Below are 25,458 nucleotides of genomic sequence, written 5' to 3'. Positions count from 1 at the left end.
TCATCACAGACCGTGGAAACTTCACACTTCAAACACCTTGGATTCTGTGCCTCTCCACTCTTCCTTAATTTCCTTAAGGACCTTGATTTCCAAATGAAATGTCAAATTTACCTTCATCTGAAGAGAGGACTTTGGACCACTGAGCAACAGTCTGGTTCTTTCTCTTCTTAGCCCAGGTAAGATGCTTCTGACGTTGTCTGGTTCAGGAGTGACTCGATATTAAAAATGTGACGATTGTAGCCCCTTTCCTGAAGACGTCTGCGTGTACTCTTGATGTACTGACACCAGCCTCAGTCCACTCCTTGTGAAGCTCTCCCAGGTTCTTGAATCGACTTTTTCTTCACAATCCTCTCAAGGCTGCAGTCATCCCTGTTGCTTGTGCACCTTTTCCAGCCAGCCTTGTCAGCAATGACCTTCTGTGGCTTACCCTCCACAAGGAAGGTAAGCGTGTCGATGATTGATTGATTCATTGATTGATTGATTGATTGATCAAATCAGTAGTCTTCCCCATGATTGTGGTTGTGTGTATTGAACTAGACCAAGAGATACACGGTATTTATACTGTTTTACTCAAACTCTAAATGAAATATTCTAATAATTTGAGATGCTGGATTTCTGATTTTTCATAAGCTGTAAGTCACAATCATCAAAATTAAAACAAAAAAGGCTTGAAATATTTCACTTTGTGTAATGAATATAGAATACATGAAAGTTTACCTCTTTTGATTTAAATTATGAAAAATGAACCTTTTCACGATATTCAAATTTTTTTTAGATGCCCTAGTATACCTCACACAAAACGTGTGTGCGCGCGAGAGAGAGAGAGAGAGACCGGCCGACCGACCGACCGACCGACCTGCGCACATGAGGGGTGTGTGTGCTGCAGCCATGTGAGCAGCAGTGACTGAACAAAAGAAAGAACTCATGAAAATTTTCTGCCCCAGGAGATGGGGAGTCTTTCTTGTGGAAAAAAAAAAATGAAATGAAGGATGCTGTGTAGCTGTTCCCCAACTCCCACGGAGCACTGTACTTTTCTTTCTGAAGTGGAGGGGCAAATTAGCCTGAAGCATCTCTGCTATATTTGGAGAGTAGGGAGAGAGGGAATATTTATCTTCTCCCCATGTCTATACTATCTCCCCCCCCCCCCCCCCCCAAGTCTCCCTCAGATTGGATGCCGATAAACCATAGGCACACTCAGAAAGTATTGATCAGAGGGGGCTGGTGTTTTTAGAGCTGTCTAAAGCTCAGTAGCACATGCTGGTGTGTTAGTAAAAGATGAGGGCCAGGCCAGGAGTCTTTCCCAAACAGCCAGTGTGGGGTCATTTTTCTTTTTCTTTTACTTCCATCCAAAGTGTCCTGGAGTAGCATTATCTTTAACACCCCCCCACACACACACACTGATGAACAGACACATTATGCCCTTTCATCTCTCTCTCTCTCTGTCCTCCATTTCCCATTTTGGTCTTATTGAACCACTGAAACACAGTCATGGAGAGAAAAAGAGAACCGGAAAGAATTGATTTTCCAGTGGGCCACGTGGCGTGTTTTGCTCCTGTTCCCCCAGTGACCAAGTCTGGCACAGAGGAGGTGTCTCTTGAGTGGGCAGCTAACAGCCTTTCTTCTGATTTGATTTGCAGACATCCCTGTTGCTAATTATCTGTCCAGCTGACCTGAAAAAGTAATGTGTGCCACGGTAGTCACTTGGAAATAGCACGTCAAGTCAGATTTGATGTGGTTTGTATCAACTACCAGTAGTTGATTCTATATCGCTTGATATGTTGCTGTGGATTCAGTCCTCCTACCTGCAGGACACTGGACATTTTCTGATGAATCGCATCCACATCAGACATGTTCAAAGCTTAAAGAGATTCAGACTGTGATGTATATGCTTTTGGCAAATGATTCTTCATTGTACCTGCATAAAATCCGTTTGGAGCAGTTTTTGCTATCCTGAAGGGTCGCACTGTACTTGTAGCATTTTCCGAGCTAGAAAGCTTCTGCTCTACCTAAAAATACTAACAGTTTCTATGGAGGGACAAACCAAAAAACCTTTCAAGTAATGGATGAAACCTTTATTTGTAAAAGTGCTTTGAGTAAATTGCCTCAAAGTTTGTTTGACTGTCTCTGAATATGATGCATTTGGAAATCTGCAATTAATGTTTTAAGTTGGGTGGTACGGTGGTGTAGTGGTTAGCACTGTTGCCTCACAGCAAGAAGTTTCTGGGTTTGAGCCCAGTGGCTAATGGGGGCCATGCTCTCCCTGTGTCTGTGTGGGTTTCCTCCGGGTACCCTGGTTTCCCCCACAGTCCAAAGACATGCAAGTTAGGTTAATTGGTGGCTCTAAATTGACCGTAGGTGTGAATGTGAGTGTGAATGGTTGGTTGTCTCTATGGCTACGTTTACATTAGACCGTATCTGTCTCGTTTTTTTTGCGGATGCACTGTCCGTTTACATTAAACCGCCTGGAAACGCCGGGAAACGGGAATCCGCCAGCGTCCACGTATTCAATCCAGATCGTGTCAGCTCCGGTGCTGTGTAAACATTCAGAATACGCGGATACGCTGTGCTGAGCTCTAGCTGGCGTCTCATTGGACAGCGTCACTGTGACATCCACCTTCCTGATTCGCTGGCGTTGGTCATGTGACGCGACTGCTGAAAAACGGCGTGGACTTCCGCCTTGTATCACCTTTCATTAAAGAGTATAAAAGTATGAAAATACTGCAAATACTTATGCAAATACTGCCCATTGTGTAGTTATGATTATCTTTAGGCTTGCCATCCTTCCACTTGCAAGTAGTAAGTGATATGCGCTGGGATCACACACACAGCGGCTCAGTCCCGAATCATGGCTTGTGCATTTCACTCGCGCGCTGTGTGAGCTGCGCAGGGCCGGAGTGCGCACCCTCCAGAGGGCACTCGCTGTTCAGGGCGGAGTGATTTGGAGCGCAGGATGCCTGCAGAGCCGAGCGTATCCGTGTATTGGCGTTGCTGTGTGCACGCAAATCGTGTATTGGTGTTGCTGTGTGCACACTAATCGTTTTAAAAACGTTAATCTGATGATCCCATTATACGCTGATACGGTCTAATGTAAACATGGGCTATGTGTCAGCCCTGCAATGATCTGGTGACTTGTCCAGGGTGTACCCCGCCTCTCGCCCATGGTCAGCTGGGATAGGCTCCAGCTTGCCAGTGACCCTGCACAGGATAAGCGGCTACAGATGATGGATGGATGTTCTAAGTTGATCTGAATTGTCTTGGAATGGTCAGACTTGATCAGTTGGAATTGATATCCTTAAAAATCCATTACTGTTAAGAAATGGATTATTGGCTAAAGGCAGCACGGTGGCACAGCAGGTAGTGTTGCTGCCTCACAGCTTTTAATCTGCATTGGGTTTCCTTCAGGTTCTCCGGTTTGTTTTCATTTACAGATAGCATGCATGTTGCTTGGCTTTGCTAAATTTTCCCCAAAGTTTGTGAAAGTATGTGTGCATGGTGTGCTGTGATGGATGCCAGTCCATTTCAGAGTGTATTCCCACCTCACACCCAGTGTTCCCAGGATAGGTTCCAGGTCCACCGTGACCCTGACCAGTATGCAATAGTTACTGAAGATGAATGAATTATGATGACTAGCTAACACTGCATGCTGCTTTTTTGAGGAATGAAATGTGTGTGTAGGAGTAAAATCAAAGCAGGACTTTTTACTGACAAACAAGCGATACACATGCCTTTGTTGTGAAATATTCAGAAATCCAAACTACTGAGAGAATGTTGATACAAATGTGGTGGTACAAATTTGGCATTCTCTTAATTTCCAGTGGAATGCCTTTGAGCTGTGAAGGCCGCACTCAAAATATAATTCAACCTCTTGTTTTGTTTTGTTCTTTCCGCTTGTTGCACACTGTAATGAAGTTAGTGAGCGTCAATTGTGTGTATTAAAAATTATTGTATTACTATGACACTTCAGGCTGCTAGACAGAACAGCTCAGTTAAAGCAGGGTTAGAATTTTATCCAATTTTGGAAACTACCGTCTATCCATCCATTATCTATTCCATCCCTTCCCCCATGGCCACTTACCTATCAGGGTCACAGGGGAAGCTGGAGCCACAGGTTGCAGGGCGAACACAGAGGTGGTGTTTACATTAGACCGTATCCATCTCGTTTTCGTCGCGGATGCACTGTCCGTGCACATTAAAACGCCGGGAAACGACTCCACAGGCGGAACAACTTGAATCCGCCAGGGCCCACGTATTCAACCCAGTTCGTATCTGATCCGGTGCTGTGTAAACATTGAGGAACGAGGAAACGCAGTGCTGAGCTCTAGCTGACGTCGTCATTGGACAACGTCACTGTGACATCCACCTTCCTGATTCGCTGGCGTTGGTCATGCCACGTTGGTCATGTGACGCAACTGCTGAAAAACGGCACGGACTACAGGAAACGACACACAGCGGCTCAGTCCCGAATCACTGCTCGTGCGCTTCACTCGCGCGCTCTGTGAGCTGCGCAGGGCCGGAGTGCACACCCTCCAGGGCACTCGCTGTTCAGGGCGGAGTGATTTGGAGCGCAGGAGGAAGCGCTGAGCCGCACTGAGGTTTATTTACACATTTCAACTTATTTACCTCCTTCAGGCGCTTAAACTCAGTGAGAACATGAACATCACAGCCAGGTGTGTTTATCTGCTGGGGAAGGTGTTCGCTTGCCATCCTTCCACTTGCAAGTGGTGAGTGACTTGCGCATGCTCGATATGCACTGGGATCATGTGACGTGCCGTCTAATTAGTCATGTGATTAGCGTATCCGTGTATTGGCGTTGCTGTGTGCACGCGAATCGTGTATTGGTGTTGCTGTGTGCACGCGAATCGTTTTAAAAACGTTAATCTGATGATCCACTGATACGGTCTAATGTAAACACCACCAGAGACAAACAACCATTCACATTTACACTTATGGGCAATTGTAGCCAGTTGACCTAATCTGCATGTCTTTTGGATTGTGGGAGGAAACCAGAGCATCACACAGGCACAAGGAGAGCATGCAAACTCTGTACAGAAAGGCTCCAGTGTGCTGTGGGGTTCAAGCCCAGAACCATCTTGTTGTGAAAGAAAACTGCTAACTGTATTTTATTATAGATGATTGTTTCCTTTCAGCTTTCCCAAATGAATTGATGAGATGGCAAGTGGTGCAAGGAAAACTTGTAATAGGAGACGGTTATCTGATTATAACATCCTGTTGAACCTCAGCAGTGAGCATAAAACAAAGAGGAGTTTATTGGGTTGCCAGAGAAATGAGTACCACAGCAACCTGGCTTGTGTTGTAACTTGGGTAGATGTGGGCGAAATAGTCGATTTATTGTTGAAGTGTTTTGGGGGGTTTTTTCCCTCCCATGAGGGGGATTTCTTGTGAAAACTTCCCTATGAAGGTCATCCCTTCACATAGTTTAGCAGATTATCTAATTGTCAGAGGTGAGCTTGTGTTGTATATACGCTTCAGCTTTTTACTAGTTTTTAAGTTATAGGTTTCAGTTAGGGATATTGTGTTTGTCATTGGTCGTGTCTTGTTTCTTCATTATACCCCTGCTATGAAGGGGGGGTGGGGGGATATACTAGTTTACCTCTGTCCGTCCGTATCTCCGCATTTCCATCCGTCCGAAACACCCTTTTTCTCAGCAACCACAACTCGTAGCCACTTGGTACCAAACTTCAGCTTGGGGTTCTGTACCGTTTTCAGGTCTGTCGCACATTGACTTCCTGTTTACCAACATAATGTATTTACAAAACATATAGCGTGGATTTACAAAATTTTCACAACATTTTTCTCAGCAACTACAAATCACACCTGCTTGATATTTGGTACTGAGTTTCAGCTTGAGGTTCTATACCGTGTGTACCATTTTCAGGTCTGTTGTACATCAACTTCCTGTTTACTGACTTAATGTATTTATGTGTAGTATGGATTTACAACATTTTCGTAACACTTTTCTCAGCAACTACAAATCACAGCTGCTTGATATTTGGTACTGAGCTTCAGCTTGGGGTTCTATACCATGTATACTGTCTTCAGGTCTGTCCCACATTGACTTCCTGTTTAGACTGAATGTATTTGCGAAACATATAGTGTGGAATTACAAAATGTTCACAACATTTTTCTCAGCAAATACAAATCACAACTGCTTGATATTTGGTACTGAGCTTCAGCTTGGAGTTCTATACCGTGTGTACCGTTTTCAGGTCTGTCCTACATCAACTTCCTGTTTACCGACTGAATGTATTTATGAAACACAGGGTGGATTTTGATGCTATTTCAAAATGACAGTTTACCACGATGCTATAGTGGTGCTTGAAAGTTTGTGAACCCTTTAGAATCTTCTATATTTCTGCATAAATATGACCTAAAACAACATCAGATTTTCACACAAGTCCTAAAAGTAGATAAAGAGAACCCAGTTAAACAATTGAGACAAAAATATTATACTTGGTCATTTATTTATTGAGGAAAATGATCCAATCTTACATATCTGTGAGTGGCAAAAGTATGTGAACCTCTAGGATTAGCAGTTAATTTGAAGGTGAAATTAGAGGCAGGTGTTTTCAGTCAATGGGATGACAATCAGGTGTGAGTGGGCACTCCGTTTTTTTATTTAAAGAACAGGGATCTATCAAAGTCTGATCTTCACAACACGTTTGTGGAAGTGTATCATGGCACGAACAAAGGAGATTTCTGAGGACTTCAGACAAAGTGTTGTTGATGCTCATCAGGCTGGAAAAGGTTACAAAACCATCTCTGAAGAGTTTGGACTCCACCAATCCACAGTCAGACAGATTGTGTGCAAATGGAGGAAATTCAAGACCATTGTTACCCTCCCCAGGAGTGGTCGACCAACAAACAGCACTCCAAGAGCAAGGCGTGTAATAGTTGGTGAGGTCACAAAGGACCCCAGGGTAACGTCTAAGCAACTGAAGGCCTCTCTCACATTGGCTAATGTTCATGAGTCCACCATCAGGAGAACACTGAACAACAATGGTGTGCATGGCAGGGTTGCAAGGAGAAAGCCACTGCTCTCCAAATAGAACATTGCTGCTCATCTGCAGTTTGCTAAAGATCATGTGGACAAGCCAGAAGGCTATTGGAAAAATATTTTGTGGACGGATGAGACCAAAATAGAACTTTCTGGTTTAAATGAGAAGCGTTATGTTTGGAGAAAGGAAAACACTGCATTCCAGCATAAGAACCTTATCCCATCTGTGAAACATGGTGGTGGTAGTATCATGGTTTGGGCCTGTTTTGCTGCATCTGGGCCAGGACGACTTGCCATCATTGATGGAACGATGAATTCTAAAGGAAAATGTCAGGATATCTGTCCATGAACTGAATCTCAAGAGAAGGAGGGTCATGCAGCAAGACAATGACCCTAAGCACATAAGTCGTTCTACCAAAGAATGGTTAAAGAGGGATAAAGTTAATGTTTTGGAATGGCCAAGTCAAAGTCCTGACCTTAATCCAATCAAAATGTTGTGGAAGGACCTGAAGCGAGCAGTTCATGTGAGGAAACCCACCAACATCCCAGAGTTGAAGCTGTTCTGTACGGAGGAATGGGCTAAAATTCCTCCAAGCCGGTGTGCAGGACTGATCAACAGTTACCGCAAACGTTTAGTTGCAGTTATTGCTGCACAAGGGGGTCACACCAGATGCTGAAAGCAAAGGTTCACATACTTTTGCCACTCACAGATATGTAATATTGGATCATTTTCCTCAATAAATAAATGACCAAGTATAATATTTTTGTCTGATTTGTTTAACCGGGTTCTCTTTATCTACTTTTAAGACTTGTGTGAAAATCTGATGTTGTTTTAGGTCATATTTTATGCAGAAATACAGAAAATTCTAAAGGGTTCACAATCTTTCAAGCACCACTGTATTTGAAATCCCTGGGGAGAACACTGCTCTACTTGTTTCAGGGTTAATTATTTGTTGAAGTCAACATTCATAATAAGTGTCCTATTCCTTCGATTTCTTGCATTCTGATATAAGCAAGAGCGGGGGTATATGTAAGTGTGGAGTAGCTCACAGTTGATCTTGTTTTTATCAGGTTATCTATATAACATATAATCTGGACTATATTGATATTATGGTTGTATGAAAGCAGCAACTACTTAGTGGCTCTATACTTCAGGGGATTTAATTAAATCTGATTACCTACTCAGTGAGCACTTGAGATGTACTGTTATCCAATATTATTGCTTGAAGCTAGAGGGTTTGCAGTTGTGCTTTTCCAGACTTCCAATCATGTGGGAGCCTTTTAAGCTTTCTCTGGAAACATGTGAAGTTTTTTTTTCTTGGTTTGAGCTGAGGTTATGCCAGAATCAGGCTTCGCAAATTCAGCCCAGTTTTGATTCAGTTTTGTCACGGCCAGCGAATTTCCAGCATCAAACCTGAATACGAGTATCAAGAATGATGAACAGGCCTTGTAGTGTAACATAATCAAAGAACAGTGATGTTCTCGTCTAGCATTTCAGAATTTTTTTTTTCCACCTACTTTGACAACTCCTACAACGTGTTCCTTGATGGCCATGATTGACAGTTTCTTGACTCTCTTCCCCCAACAACACACAAGGACATCAATGATGATTGGTCTTGGCAACTTGTCGTGTTGCCAGTCTCCTGACCAAGACACGGAAAGAATTTATGGCACTATGATTTCCTTATCCTGACATTAGAAATAAAATGGCGTAAAAATGTCCACCCAAAGTAACTGGTGCACTCAGCTGACTGAATGGACCAAAGTGTATCGATCCTTTTTGTTCTCTTGAGCTAATCTTTTTCTCTTTTTCCTCATTTATTCTAGTGAGAAGAGGAAGCTCCAGGTGAATATTGTAAGCCCCATTCAGTGCAGTATGAATGGTCGAAAGTGTACCATCGTGGTGGAGACCAAAATCAACCAATCACAACCTGACTTCACCAAGAGCCGATCAGGCTACATACTTGCAGTGCCAGGCAACTAAACGACAGCTGCTGTCATCAAGTCAGGAATTTCAAAATGTAAGCCATTCTGAATTTGATGGAGAAAGACATTTCTCTATAATCAGACATCTAGAGCAAACGCCATGTCCCTGAATTTCATATTTCCACTCGGTATAATCACGAAATGCAGAATGAATGAATGAATTATTAATAAGTGATTCCTAAGTGATTCCATACACCTCCCTTGAGAAGTGCATTAGTAAGGTCATTGATCATGATGGATTTATTTATTTGCACTTTCAGCCAAATGAAGGGGAAAACACACATGCCATATTTATAAAGAACACAAAATACAAGCTTTCTGAATATAGAAGTCATATTTTGACATGCTGGAAAGTGTTGTCTTGTTGTTTTTGCTGTTGTTTAAAGAGAATATTTCAGTTTTTGATGGAGTATTCATTTGGGATACAGAGTGGCTAGAGTATAGCTTTATGTATATCACAGATCATAGTGGCCATATAGGAAATATTTAGACTTCTTCAGCACAGGTTTTGTAGAAGGATGTGTTGAGCATATCCGAAAACTTGCTGACTGCTCAGAGAGGAGCATTAAAATCTCTCATAACTTAAATACTTGTCATGCATCTTTTTCATTTCATTTATGAAACTTGCAGGCGTTGTATGTGGACGTAAAAGAGGAGATAGTAAACCACAATGTATATAAATTTTATATATATATAAGTAAGTCACTTTTTGTAGGAAAGTAAAATATTTCACCAAGAACAAAAAGAATTTGCTTTTTCTTCTCCTCCCCCCGAAAAAAGAGCAGTCATTTATATATGGCTTAAAGAGTAGCTCTGTTCCAGACGACTGTCTTTAAGCACTTGTTTTGTTTTGTTTTAAATAAATCAAAGAGTATTCGTTCTTCGGTTCTGTACCTGCTCACACTTGAAATTATAATAATGATCCTGAGTTCTTCCTTGTGCAATAGTAATTCAAAGCAAATATTTAGAGGGTTAGAGCTCACTTTTGCATTTCCAAAGAGAGACACTTTCAAAGATCAGGACATTGCACCAGAAGTGTATAGTTTTAGTGGAAAATCCCAGGATATCTGGCCTAGATTTAGAAGTTGCTGAGAAAAGTAGTGATAAAGTATTGGAGAAATGTAAGGGGGTTTTAGGGTCATAGCGCATGTCTAAAGTATATCATCCACTATGCTGATACTGACACGATCGAGTTGTGCTATAGCATTCAGCAACACTAAATGTAGTGCCTACTGTCAGTCACATTATTAACATGTACACGTGAATGCACAGGCTTGGAGCCAGCGGAGCTATTGTGGCTTTGAAAGGAAAATACTACAAGTGGAGTTCAATGTAGACTTTCACCATTAGTGCCTTTTTCAGCCTAGAAGAATTCTTTCCACAATACTTTGCCGGTCACATTCACTTCTGACTGGTTTCAGTTTCTTAAATGGCTTTGCATAGAGAGGAGCTTTTTGTGTAACAGAATAAAATCTAATCGTCATGTGTTCTAGTTTCTAATTCTGTCCTCTACCGGATCTCGACATTTGTCTATTATCTTTCCTGCATCTCTACGCTGTTTGCCTGGCAGGTGTACTCTCGGGACACCCCGAGAAAGACAGACACTATGTACACGCACACAAACTGTCCCCATGCCATGTTGACCCAGGCATACACACTGTCTGGCATGAAGACAGCGCACTGCTGCTTTAAATATAATTTTTGTAGACCCAAAACGGAAATCCATTCAGAAGGCTTGGTTTATTTGATATTCAGGACTCTTGCCTGTGTTCAGAAATGCATCCTGTACTTCACACGCTTACCACTTTCCATTACCGCGTTAAAGAGATGTAGCAATTGTTAAGTTTTATGAAATCTTATTTCTGTCTCAGTCTTGAAGTATAACCATCACATTCTTTTTGTTCATGTGATCTTTATGGGCTCTTCCTTATTGTGAATTTCTGTCATTTTGGTTCAAATACCAAATAATAAGACAATTTGCCTTGTGTTCTAATCTGTATAATTTTGCTCTTCCAGCTGAAAATGTATGTGCCTAATTTTGTGTTTCATTTATTTAATTCATTAATTGCTTAATTTTGATACATGGAGTTCAACCAAGTGAAAAGGGAATATTATGAATGTGCATTTTTTTTTTCTGTTTTAATGGTAAATTGACTGACCAGGACTTTTTGAATTGTATATTAATCGTTTTCGTTTGGTCAAACACCTGACAGTTTAGTCATCCAAACACTAAAGAAAAGACATATTTTTTATTTTTCAGTTTTTAATTTAAGTAACCGTAAATCAAAATTGGTTAAAATAAAATAAGCAAGAAAACAAACCGAGACCTGCTCCATTTTGTTGCCTAATCTTTAATAATAGTCAACTGTTGGGTATATGCTATGTTGTACCAAATATCACTGCTCAATAAACATCCAGTACTTGATCCAGTATGTTGGGATATGGTGATGTCGTCATGTGTTTTTCTTGGTGGTGATGAATTCTGCAGGAACGAGCATGTTATGAATAGTATGAATCACGATGATGGCACTATTGTAGGCTGATCATTTCGTCTTCATTGTATATGTGGTGGTGAAGCTTATTCTCCACTGCTCCTCTGATACCCAGACACATCTCTCTCTCTCTCTCTCACACACACACACACACACACACACACACACACACACTTCACCAGTCTGGCATTCATACTGGATGCAGAGAAACCTGCATAATACACTGAATCAGTTTCAGTGCTGAACAGGCTAAGCTTTAGTCAGGTCTGAGCTTGAAAATCATCCTGTTCAGTGAACTGAAATTTCATGTATCTTTTACTATAATATATAATACTTCAGTCACTTATACAGTACTAGTCAAAGGTTTGGCCACACCTACTCATAAGTTCTTCTGTATTTGGACCATTTTCTACATTGTAGAACAATACTGAAGACATCAAAACTATGGAACTATGTGGTAAACAAAAAAAAAGTGTTAAATGTTTCATATTTTAGATTCTTCAAAGTAGCCACCGTTTACCTTGATGACGCTTTACACACTATACACACTTCATGAGGTAGTCACCTGGAATGCTTTTCAGTTAACAAGTGTGCCTCGTCAAAAGTTAATTAGTGCAATTTCTTACCTTCTTAATGCATTTGAGATCAAATAGTAAAAATACAGTAAATAGCCCTATTCCACAATTGCAGTAATCCATATTATGTCAAGAACCAGTCAACTAAGTAAAGAGAAACGACATCCATCATTACTTTTGAAGACATGACGTGTCTTTTAATTAATAAAAATAAAGGGAAAAATGTTGAATTAGAAGGGGTGTCCAAACTTTTGCCTGTTTCTTTAGCTCAGATTGGCGCAAATGGGAACCTGGAAATGACTAAGACTATGATTAGCTCTCATTTCTTGAGTCAGGAGTGAATTTGTGTGTGGGGGCAAAAAAGTCCCACTGAGCTAATTATGCATTACGATGAATGAAGCAGCCATAATGATTCTAAAAGAAGGAAAAGAGATTTTAGTTCATAAGTTCTAAAGAGCTGGATTGGTACTGTCCATTCATAATAAATGTAAGAGTAATAGTTGTCCCTCTCTTATTGAGACATCAAGGATGCTGTTTACACATTATTAACTCTATAATGTAGAAGAATGCATTTTTCTAATTAATTTGGTGAATTTGGTCACCCCCATCATACAATAACTACTAGGGTGGGAGGAACGAACACGTGCTTCCTCTGAGACGCATGAAGCCGGCCTGCTACATCTTCACACCAACTGCTGCTCATGCTGTGACTCAGGGCAGCGTGACATACTTAAAGGTAGGCACTATCTGTCCTCGTCTGCATACATGAGCTCACAGCTCCCCTTGATTGACTAGTGTTTCTGTGACGGACAAGGGAATTCAGGATTCGAACCTGTGACCTCCAGTTATAATGTGACCTCTTCTCTGTTGCAGCACTCAAGAGCCAATAAATACACAGTTTAATGAAGGAAATGCACTTAGAAAAAAATAATGACAACCACACAGTTGTGCATCTTTAACGATCAGTGCATTTTTTTCATCACAGTACAAAAATAAATAAAAATAAGCAGAACCGAACTGGGGGAAAAAAAATCTATTACAGCAACAGCTTTTTTTGTACTTGTAACAGTTCAGTACCCTGCCCATCCACCAGGTAAGTACCAGCCCATGTTGTTTTCTCACCTTAAAAGCATTGCTTTGCATTGTCCCCAGCCCCCATAGGAAAAAAATACCTTACACACTTTTCTATACAAATGAACTCTCACTCTCACGCACACATGCAGTCATTGAGAGAGCCTTTCCCCCTTTTTTTTGTTTTGAAACACTTTTTTTTTGTTCAACAAAGTAATATGACAAGATACTGAAATAAAGTGATGCCATTTTCTCGTTTCTTTCTTTTTAAGTTTTAACAACTGACTAGCCAGTGATGGTAATTGGGAGGAAAATGGTACGTCGTTGTGATCGGTGGTAAGTGATGGCAAGCAGACAGTGAAGGGAACTCCCCTGTGTTAGTCCCCAAGATTTGAAAGCCCCTTCAATTTTCCTGGAGAAAAGTGCAAGTCCTTTTGGTGCTATTCGGCTGTGATATCTGATCAACTCATTGCACGTTAATGGCCACCTCTTGATTCCTGTTTGCCCTCTGTCTCACACAGCAATGCAGCAGCAAGGGCACAGAGTATTCATACACTTCCCCTTCCATCCATTCATCCTCGGGTCTGAGTGGTTGGGGCAGCCTTCAGCCGTCATATCATGAGAAAAGAGCCAATATGGAACAACATACTGTACAGAGCTAAATGACAATGTGTGCGTATATCATGAGTAGCACTTATGTCTGTAAAGCAATATTCTAGATGAGATGAGAAAGCATGCGTACTTGATTACTGCTGAGATGTATCGAAAGATCAACTTTGAGATTTCAGTCTAGTATCACAACGCAATTACAGCAAGGCTTTTCAAGTTTTCCGACATTATGACAGTCGTTTATCCATGTTTAGAACTGATTTCTGACTGTATTTGCATCCAATAGAATCTCATCTCTTGATCAACTGTTTCATTCGGTCTTATCATGCCTAAAGATCCGCATCAGATTTTTTTTTTGGTTAAATTTTGCTCAAATTCTGGACGAGGATCAAACACACTTGCGTCTTGACCATTTCCTTCGTGTTTGCCTTATGAGTGTGTGATGCAAACGTTCTCCCAGGCCTTCATTCTCCATGGTGATGTTACATGACAAACTGCAGAACTACGCTGCCTGTGCATGATTATTTCTTCGACCTGTTGTTTTACTAAAAATGCGGAATATCTCAGCAGACGAAAAACGGCCTCAGGTATTTATAGCTTCGGCTGAAACCAAGTGTCTCCTTGTTGTACTGATGAATGAATACCCTTGGTGATACTCAGATTTGGCGCTGGTTATAAATGAAGCTCTTAGATGGAATATCTTCTTTAGCTAAATCCTTCACCCACAATCTTCATTATTTCCACCAAAGGTAACCAGGTTTACCACAAATCACCTACATCTAAATGCTACACGTGAAAGTAGCCATTGTACTAGTCATTTATACAATACGATAATAAACTTTTAAATACAATGGATGTGCTAAGAGAATAAATAAACGACAATAAATTAAGACTGAATAGATATTCTTACTTAGAAGTAATAATGAACCATTTCAAAGATTGCCCCCTTTGGTGTATTTTTTTTTTTTAAAGACCTACATGATTTTCATCAAAGGTATGGCACTGGTTTTGCAAAATTTACATTAAGATTTTTTTTTTTGTCTATATGGATCCTTGCCCAACTAAACAGTGACACAAAACAACAAAAGATACTTTGTACAATCATGGCTCACTGTAGCAAGCATAGCTAAATAAACTTACACTTTTTTTTGTTGTTTTTCCCTGTTGTTAAAAAAAAGCATTCCCTAATTGCAGATGCAGTTGGTTCTAACAATTCGATGGAATTAAATAAATAAATAAATAAATAAAACATTTTACCCTCAAAACGCCATACAAAATTGCATGGCACACATGCATTCGGTTACATTTCCGAGTAAAAAAGAAACAAGTAAATCAATGGACAGGGCCCCAGAGTTGCACTGCAGAGTAGAACTTAATTCCATACTGATGAAAATAAAGTAGGCCTTTTACAGCAGTGTGCCTTACACCGTTCACCCCGCATTGTCTTTGAAATCCTGCTGTGCAGTGCTGCCACAATGTCAAACTTCATCCATAAAATATATGCATCACTGGAGCTCCCCTTCTCCTTATTGTCATCACAAGACATATGTATACATACTGCTACCAAAGCCAAAGTGTGTATGATTTACTGAGCATCCAGCAGTGTGGCTGCAGTGTGGGTGCGATGTCCTCTGCCTCGTAGTCTCAGTCCTGACTGTCCGCAGTGAACCAGTTTTGTAAGACACCATTACACCAAAAGCAGTGCACATCTCCAGTACTCTGTGGCTAGTTCAGGCTTCTACACATTCATACTTGCAAATTGATGTTTCTACTCCTACTGTTTTCTTTGTTGTGTTTTTCTGTTTTTTTTTTGTTTTTGTTTTTTTATTTGATCTTCATAGTGTCTTTGTTGTTGGCGAATTTACGTAAATATTAATCGTACAAGACTACTTGGGTGCACCCAGGTCTGGCATGTCTGTCCTGAACCTTCATCATATACAAACCTGGTGGAACTTTAGGATCAAATTGTTAAAATTCAGTAGTTTTGTTAACATCTGAACATAGTAGTGATCATCCATACCTAAAAAAGGGTACATTTGTATAGATTTAATACATATTAAATGCATTCTCATAATATAGAGACTGCTATCTGAAGGACGAAAACTTTTGGAAACCCATTCAAAAATGCCAGACCAGGGTGCAAACTCACTTTATACTCTTCAACGTTCCCTCACCGGTCGAGCCCAATAAGTAAACGGCTCCTCTCCTCTTCCTTCTGGCTCTCGTTCTTGAGGTCTGCGAACACCTGGGTGAAGTAGTGTGGGTCGGAGTTGATCTGCAGCATCTTGGCACTCATCAGGTTGATTATGGACAGGCAACGGTCCCAGAAGGTCTCCTTTGAGCTTTCCACCAGGAATGGCTTGAGAGGATAGGAGATTTCGTTGCCCATGTAGGAGTAGGACAAGTAGAGGCAGGTGAGAAGCACTGCCTGCAGCTCATGTTCTGTGGCTAGTTCTGAAGAGACCACATCTCGACAGAGCATGTAAACAAAGACAACGTTAGCTGGGGTGATGAAACCTTGGTCCTGCCAGCCTTGCAGCAGCAAGGAACGGTCCACACTACGCAGCCATAACACTGGGTCAGTAGGAGAAAGGTGCTTGAGGCGGTAGCACCTCCGACACAGGAATTCACCAAGGCAACGCAGCAGCTCGCTGGTCGAGGCCTGAACGATCACCCTCTTGGGCGTACCAGGAGCCACACTAGAGTTGGATAAGGGTGCTTTCTTGACAGATGAGGCCACATTGTTAGAGCTTTTCGAGCCTTGGTTGGATGGGCTTGACTGCTCCTGGGTGAATGTGGAGAGGTTGGCACAGGACTGTGACTTCTTCAGGTTCTCATTGTTCAGATGGGTGACATTGTTCTGGTATGTTGTATTGGGCTGCACCTTCTTCGAACCCTTTTTCTTGGTTGAAACAGCTACTATCCGCTTCCACGGTAACACGTTGATGAGCGAGTGACGCTTCAAATTTTTGTCTTTGGCATTCTTGCTGTTTTGAACAGCCGTGTAGGGGCCTACTGTGGCTGGGCCATCCTCAAACAGGGCAGCCTTCCGGTAGCTGGGAGAGAGTGACAGGACGGTTCCCATGATGCCAAAGATAGATGCGCAGCGTCCTCACAGAAAATGTACAGATTATGCCTGGTACTGGAGCTGAGGATCTTGCCTCACTGCTTCCAAAATTGGAGACCCAGATACCAGGCTTAGTGTAAGGTCAGCATCAAAATATGAACTGGTGCTCAGCCGAGACAACAATGGTGTCTGGGTGGAGGATGAGTGAAGGAGTGCTTTCCTTCTTCCAGAATCCTTTTACTCCACTCCCTGTAGGAAATTAAGTTTAAAGTTCATTAATTGTTCACATGTAGACTATGAATTTTTATGAATTGATTATGCTAGGTTGCATTTCTCTATTTTTCAGTGGAAGAATACGATCACTGTTATTGAATTTTATATATATATATATATATATATATATATATATATATATATATATATATATATATATATAATTTATTTGTAGCCAAATGCATAAGCACAGCCATTTGTTAATAAATTTGTATTGATCTAAGGTAAAATATCATGTGCACAACTGTTTAACAATGCAAGTATACAGTAAATCATGACTGGGTTGTTTTTGTCTTTGCCAACGCTGGGCCTAAATGTGTAATGGATACCAAATCTAAGATATCATACTCAGAATCAAAATCCATTAAATAGTAAAGTGGATCAAATAATTGCTGACTCACTACTCACCTCATATATGTCTTTTTATACGTCCAGCAAATTCTTTATCTTGGTATTTTACATTACCTTACATTACATTACAGGCATTTTAGCAGACACTCTTATCCAGAGCGATGGTATTTGTGCTGACATCTGCACCAAGAACGAATTCCTGTACCTGAACATTGTGATTCTAATGCAAATCTATCGAGGATCTAGATAAGTAATCGGTAAGCCGAAGAAATATTTAAAGTCCTCTGTCACAACAAAAAAATTCACCAATAATAACTTTATTATTATTATTATTATTATTATTATTATTATTATTATTATGGCAAATAAATTGTCAGATAAAATCTCATTGCCTCCTTGGTGTTGTTCACATACAATACATATGTATCCGTTTTCCTCCTACAGTATGTTTTTCTTCACACCTCATCAACTATCTGTATTCAGTAATATTTCGACCAGCCCATGTTTACAATAATGGAGGATCTCCTTCATCTGCCATGTTGTAGCCTATATTTTATATGTACCTATCATATTAATCAGAAGGAAGGTTCTAGGCTTAATACAAAGCCTTAACCACCATTTTGCAAAAGCCATGGCTGTAAAAATGAACATTTTTATATAAAACACACACACACACACACACACACACACACACACACACACACACATAGGCAGCTGTTGACATTACAGATGTGGAAAAAATACCAACAATGTACATAATGTTGATGTTGGATGAAGGGGTAAAGCTGAAGATATGTGATAAATGGATCAGTTCTGCAGCAGATATCGACTATATCTGGTCTCGGGAAAAACGTAACTCTTGATTTATCCTTTTTTTTTTTGCTAGATAATCCGTTTCATTACAAGATGAACCCCTCTGAAGCAATGTGATGTTTATTAGGTCGATGCGGGATGTGATGCGGCTGTCCAAGGTTCTGAAAATGTGCAGCGCTCATAAAATCCTCTGATGGGTGTAGGCCTGCGGATATTCCCTTTCCTCCTACAGTATGTTTTTCTTCACACCTCATCAACTATCTGTATTCAGTAATATTTCGACCAGCCCATGTTTACAATGAAGGCACTGAAATCAAACAGAAGCATATTTAAATAATTCGGGCTATTAGTCTCGGCCATGATCTCTCATTTTTACAGTTCATCCTCCAAATGTCTGATCCTCATATCTTGTTATAGCTGTAGTCCATAAAGATATTCACTGTAGGCTACTTACCGCACGATTTTGCCCACCACAATGTGAGAAAACAAGAGCTGCAGTAATGGCTGCTTCTGTATATCCTGTAATAAGCTGCGCATCAAGGTAACACTCGAACAACCATATCAAAAAAATGCGTTTTAAAGTAAATAAGGAAATAAATAAGCACGACTCACGTAATAAAAAAAAACGAATACAAAAGGAAAATGACGTTAACAACAACAAAAACTAGGAGAATCCGTCAGTCCTGCCAGAGGTGTGTGCATGCAGTCAGTGGTGTGTTCTGGTGCCTCTGTGTGTGTGTGTGTGTGTGTGTGTGTGTGTCGGTCAGAGATGCTGAGATGGAAGGATGAAGCAGCGCTATTGGTCCGAGCTTCACCTCAGCTTTCTGCTTTACAGCAGTGATTGAGCGCCTCTCTGCGCCCTGCTCCTGCTCCTGCTTTCACACAGCTCCACCCACAAAGGGCTTAAACCCCATAACGTTCTCATCTGTTTCTAACACCGTGCATGTAAGGAATATGTGATCACGTGAAAAAGAATTTCAACGTCCTGAAACTGCCCACGTGAACTCAAGTGAAAACGTGATAGCGTGTGAATAAATGTGATCAGTAAAATATCCTGCAGGTGAAAAATGGACATGTGAAAGCCAGTGACAAAAACAAACAAATAAACTCTGCATATTCTATATGGTGAGAAATCATGTGGTAGAATCTCAGGTGAAAAATAAACGAATCATATGAAAGAATCACATCCATCCATGGATGGATGGGTGGATGGATGGATTTCTTTTGTGTGAGGAGTTCACACGTGAAAACAAATTAATCATGTTGTGGGAAAAAAAATCTTTGAAAATAAATGGCCAAAAATTATATGGGAAATAAAACATCCGGGGGCGGCACGGTGGTGTAGTGGTTAGCGCTGTCGCCTCACAGCAAGAAGGTCCGGGTTCGAGCCCCGTGGCCGGCGAGGGCCTTTCTGTGCGGAGTTTGCATGTCCTCCCCGTGTCCGCGTGGGTTTCCTCCAGGTGCTCCGGTTTCCCCCACAGTCCAAAGACATGCAGGTTAGGCTAATTGGTGGCTCTAAATTGAGCGTAGGTGTGAATGTGAGTGTGAATGGTTGTCTGTGTCTATGTGTCAGCCCTGTGATGACCTGGCGACTTGTCCAGGGTGTACCCCGCCTTTCGCCCGTAGTCAGCTGGGATAGGCTCCAACTTGCCTGCGACCCTGTAGAAGGATAAAGCGGCTAGAGATAATGAGATGAGATAAAACATGCGTCCATCTGTCCATCCATCCATTATCTGTAGCCACTTTATCCTGTTCTACAGGGTCGCAGGCAAGCTGGAGCCTATCCCAGCTGACTATGGGCGAGAGGCGGGGTACACCCTGTACAAGTCACCAGGTCATTGCAGGGCTGACACATAGAGACAAACAACCATTCAAACCGACGGTCAATTTAGAGCCACCAATTAGCCTAACCTGCATGTCTTTGGACTGTGGGGGAAACCGGAGCACCTGGAGGAAACCCACGGGGAGAACATGCAAACTCCATACAGAAAGGCCCTTGCCAGCCACTGGGCTCGAACCCAGGACTTCCTTGCTGTGAGGCAACAGCGCTAACCACTACACCACCGTGCTGCTGGAAAGAAAACAAATTGTGAAAAAATCACTTGAAAATAAATGAGTCATGTGCACAATCAAATGTGAAAAATCAATAAACCATGTAAAAACAGTTATATGCGTGGTGGGGACCTCAGCATTATTTTCACATTAATCATGTGATTATCCCCATGTGGAGTATATATGACCTTTTTATAAGGCGAGGATTAAAAATGGAACCCAGTTCTGCTGTTGCACTGCAGCGTAACAATGCTTGCTGTTGAGATTGAACATGGCCATTCACAATCAACTATTCAGGGTTAGTATCATATGAATGCTCAGAATATAAACCATATGATCTTAAAACAGGAGCCACAGGGTGGCACGGGATGGCAGCTATCAGCCCTGCGACAACCCCACACCATTCAACCCAACTTCAACCCTGACCTCAAATTAACCTCTACGACACATCACACTGTGTACTTTGTGTCTTCTAGCTTTAAATCACAATTTAAATCATTGTTGCTTTGTATATTCATTCATTTTGTATATTCATTAAGTAGAATATTGAAACTATCCATTTTGTCCAAGTAAGCAAATTGGATATTTGGCAAAAGTTGGTTAGTCCTCTACTTCCATGGTTCTCAAAGTGAGTTCCAGGGACCCCAGTTAGCCATAAAACAAAGTCAATGGGCCCTTGATTTTTTTTTTCTCATAGTGGATATCATCACTAGTTCAAGTTCAAGGTTTTTATGTCACATACAAACATTTCACAGTGGAAAATTCTTGCAGTGAAATTCTTAGTTGTAAGCCCTGACCTGTGCTAACATTATAAAAACCAGAGACACAAGACACATAAAACATGTAAAACACATAACACGCATAACATAAAAAGTGCAGGACAATACTGTGTAGAGAAAATAATAATAAATATCTTTGTACAGGGTGTACATTGCAATATGCAAGTGCATCTGATACATGTACTTGAGATACTATATTATAGTCATTAGCCGGTTTTATTTGTCATTTGAATTAGGGCTGCACAATATATCGAAAAAGTATCGATATCGCGATATCATAGTTTGCGATACACATACCGCAAAAATTACTTAAATTTCAATAAAAGGCACATTTTTCTGTGCCGTCCAATCACATTTGAATGTCAACAAGCGCCGCAGGATAACTCTGCCCCCTATTGCAAAACAAGTAAAAGCCTCGTGGTGATGGCGGAAGGTGGGAGCGGTAGCAAGTGTGGTGAGACAAACTTGTGTGAGGAGGAACTGGTTTCCAAAAAAAAATGCACGTCTGCTATTTGGAAGTACTTTGGATTCAGGAGGGATGACGTACTGCAAACTCGGGTACTTTGCAAGACGTAAAACAGTGGTGGCAGCTACCAAGGGGAACATGACGAATCTCCATAAGCATGTACAACACAACCATAAACACCTGTACGAAGAGATCCAAGCTAGCATTAGCAGCAAACAGTCCAATGATATGCCAAGTCCTTCAACATCTAAAATTACGAAGGTGACTACAGTTCAGCAGAGCTTTGCTAGTATAACCCCTTATGAGACACATTCTAAACGCCACAAAGACATAACGGCAGGCATAGCGAGATAATTGGCGAAAGACATGATGCCAATGACAGCTGTTACTGGCAGTGGATTTGTGGACATGATTTCAATACTGGACCGACGGTATAAAATTCCCTCACGGAATTATTTTTCTCAAGTCGCAATTCCAGACATGTACAACACGTGTCGAAAATCAGTTACACTTGAAGTAAGTGGAGCGGAGTACTACGCAAGTACTACAGACCTATGGTCAAGTCGCACCACAGAACCCTACTTGAGTTTCACAGTTCATTTTCTGACTGAAGAGTTCGAGCTGAAGACACGATGTCTAGAGACTGTATACTTCCCCGAATATATTTCTGCTGCGCTCACAAAAATTAAGAGATTTAAAGATGATTGATGGACACCATTGCAGGTGTAGCCATGTTTTTCCAATAAAAAATAATGTTGGAATGGAAGCGATGCATTGGGTGTTTTTTTTAAATGCTAGACAGGGCAGAACGGCGAGTAGAGGTAAGAAAAACATATATTTAATTATCGTGATACATATCGATATCGAGATATTCAGTCATGTTATCGAATATTGCATATTTTTCTGATATCGTGCAGCCCTAATTTGAATTGACTGGGCTTAATCTAAACCTGAAAAACTGAATATAACTGAGCAGAAAGCTCTATGGCTCTAATAAATACACAAAATATTATTGTATACATTTAAATGAGCCTAACATTTGAATAGTTGGACTATGTTCATATAATACAGTCTGCAGAACAGGGGTCCTTGGCTGCAAAAAGTTTGTGAACCTCTGCTTTAGTTAGATAATTAGTTGGTACCACTGTGTGTTCCCCATTTGTATTAAAAAACCAACCAACCAACCAACCAACCAACCAAACAAACAAACAACAAATGAAAACCCACAACCCTGGACAAGTCACTACATTTTAAACTCATTGAAAATGAGATGTGAGATATTTGTGCTAGCACTGCGGAATAATCTATAAGTTATTGAACTCTATCAGGATCGATTCATGTGCGATGTGAATTATGTGACCAGTAAATACTGTTAAGACATGACTGTGAGCATAAAGTGAAAATGGAAAATAACATGAGAAAATAATCCTGTTTCAACAACTGTCCTAAATAGAAAGAAAGAAGAAATATATGAAAGAGAAAGACACTGTATAAGAGAAAAAACTGAAATAATCGTTGTAAAAATAGAGAGTTGTTCAAGTTGTAAAAGAGTTGGTCAAAAAAAATTAACAGAGACTGAACTGTTCATCCAGCCATCATCCATATAGTGGTTCCATGGTGTAATGGTTAGCACTCTGGACTCTGAATCCAGCGATCCGAGTTCAAATCTCGGTGGAACCTGTTTCTGTTTTGGCGACGTAGTGGTTAGCACGGTTGCCTCACAGCAAGAGGGTTCCAGGTTCGAACCCAGCGGCTGGCGAGGGCCTTTCTGTGTGGAGTTTGCATGTTCTCTGTGTGGGTTTCCTCCACAATCCAAAGACATGTAGTTAGGTTGATGTGGGGCGGCCTTGGGCTGAGGTGCCCTTGAGCAAAGTACCGAACCCCTGATGGCTGCCCACTGCTCTGGGTGTGTGTGTGTTCACTGCTTCAGATGGGTTAAATGCAGAGGATGAATTTCACTGTGCTTGAAGTGTGCATGTGATGAATAAAGGTTTCTTCTTCTTCTCATCTGTGGCCGCTTATCCTGTACAGGGTCACAGGCAAGCTAGAGCCTATCCCAGCTGACTATGGGCGAGAGGCGGGGTACACCCTGGACAAGTTGCCAGATCATCGCAGGACTGACACAGAGACAAACAACCATTCACACTCACGGTCACACCTACGGTCAATTTAGAGCCACTGATTAACCTAACCTTTGGACTGTGGGGGAAACCCACGCAGACACAGGAAGAACATACAAACTCCACACAGAAAGGCCCTTGTTGGCCACTGGGCTCGAACCCAAGACCTTCTTACTGTGAGGTGACAGTGCTAACCACTACACCGAGACAGAACTGGAAAAGGGAAAAAACAATAAGGGGAGCTCTATAAAGAAATGTTAGGAATGGGGGTAAAGTTGAGAAAATAAGAGGAGGTAATGAAAGGGGGGAAAAAGTCAGGAAATGCTTTTCTTGGGGCAAATTTGATTGGTTATAACGCTTTAACACACAAACCAAATACACACAATGCACGTGGTAATATGGCGGCCAGGTGGCTTCACTCGTCTGTACAGCGGGGAATAGGCGATGAGCCCATCCATCCATCCATTATCTGTAGCCACTTATCCTGTCCTACAGGGTCGCAGGCAAGCTGGAGCCTATCCCAGCTGACTATGGGCGAGAGGCGGGGTACACCCTGGACAAGTCGCCAGGTCATCGCAAGGTTGACATAGAGACAACCAACCATTCACACTCACATTCACACCTACGGTCAATTTAGAGCCACCAATTAACCTAACCTTTGGACTGTGGGGGAAACCAGAGCACCTGGAGGAAACCCAAACAGACACGGGGAGAACATGAAAACTCCACACAGAAATGCCCTCGTTGGCCACTGGGCTCGAACCCAAGACCTTCTTGCTGTGAGGCAACAGTGCTAACCACTACACTGAGACTGAACTGGAAAAGGGAAAAAACAATAAGGGGAGCTCTATAAAGAAATGTTAGGAATGGGGGTAAAGTTGAGAAAATAAGAGGAGGTAACGAAAAGTCAGGAAATACTTTTCTTGAGGCAAATTTGATCGGTTATAACGCTTTAACACACAAACCAAATACACACGATGTACGTGGTAATATGGCGGCCAGGTGGCTTCACTCGTCTGTACAGCGGGGAATAGGTGATGAGCCATCCAGATATTTTTATGCCTCCACCACCGTAAGGTGCAGGAGGCATTATGTTTTCGGGTTGTCCGTCTGTCCGTGCGTGCGTGCGTCCGTGAGGTGTCCGTCCTGAAACCTTGTGAACGCGATATCTCAAAGGCATATGAAAGGAATTTCACCAAACTTTAATCATTTGTGCTCTTTGGGACAAACTTGACCTGATTAGATTTTGAGATCAAAAGGTCTAAGGTCACGGTCACTGTGAAGTCAAATGTCTGTCCGAGAACCTTGTGAACACAATATCTCCAAGACAGATCGAAGGAATTTCACCAAACTTTCACCATTTGTGCATTTGGGGACAAAGACAAAATTATTAGATTTTGAGATCAAAAGGTCTAAGGTCAAGGTCACTGTGAGGTCAAATGTCTGTCCGAGAACGTTGTGAACACAATATCTCCAAGGCAGATCGAAGGAATTTCACCAAACTTTCACCATTTGTGCATTTGGGGACAAAGATAAACTGATTAGATTTTGAGATCAAAAGGTCTAAGGTCAAGGTCTCTGTGAGGTCAAATGTCTGTCCGAAAACCTTGTGAACACAATATCTCCAAGGCAGGGGTGCAGATCCGATGTCAGGATTGGGGGGACACAAAAGTGATTTTTTTTTTTTTTGCCCGTATGCAACTCATACCATGCAACCATAAATCACAACTTCGTAGAGGCTCACCACATCATTCAAAAAGTACTGCACAAGGAATCATTTGTCTGAAAA

General features: G+C 41.4%; 2 protein-coding genes and 1 non-coding gene across 3 annotated transcripts in view; 2 read left to right on the top strand and 1 right to left on the bottom strand.

Annotated features, from left to right (window-relative positions):
• myo1d (myosin 1D) overlaps positions 1–11,426 on the top strand; it is a 150,963-nt gene extending 139,537 nt beyond the window's left edge. Inside the window, exon 22 of the mRNA XM_060939892.1 lies at positions 8,843–11,426. Within this exon, the coding sequence (XP_060795875.1) occupies positions 8,843–8,999 (157 nt within the window). The 3' untranslated portion in view covers positions 9,000–11,426. The remainder of the gene's footprint in view (positions 1–8,842) is intronic.
• A 4,492-nt stretch (positions 11,427–15,918) lies between these two features.
• cdk5r1b (cyclin dependent kinase 5, regulatory subunit 1b (p35)) lies at positions 15,919–16,833 on the bottom strand. Its single transcript, XM_060938988.1, has one exon. The coding sequence runs from the start codon at positions 16,831–16,833 to the stop codon at positions 15,919–15,921; it is 915 nt and encodes a 304-aa protein (XP_060794971.1).
• Positions 16,834–23,157: 6,324 nt separating this feature from the next.
• trnaq-cug (transfer RNA glutamine (anticodon CUG)) lies at positions 23,158–23,229 on the top strand. The gene has a single exon. It is a non-coding gene; the product is annotated as a tRNA-Gln (tRNA).
• Positions 23,230–25,458: the final 2,229 nt, after the last annotated feature.

Source organism: Neoarius graeffei, chromosome 14, assembly GCF_027579695.1.
Source record: "Neoarius graeffei isolate fNeoGra1 chromosome 14, fNeoGra1.pri, whole genome shotgun sequence".
Lineage (NCBI taxonomy): Eukaryota > Metazoa > Chordata > Actinopteri > Siluriformes > Ariidae > Neoarius > Neoarius graeffei.
The sequence above is the reverse complement of the archived record's forward strand: the minus strand, read 5'-3'. Positions and strand labels throughout refer to the sequence as shown.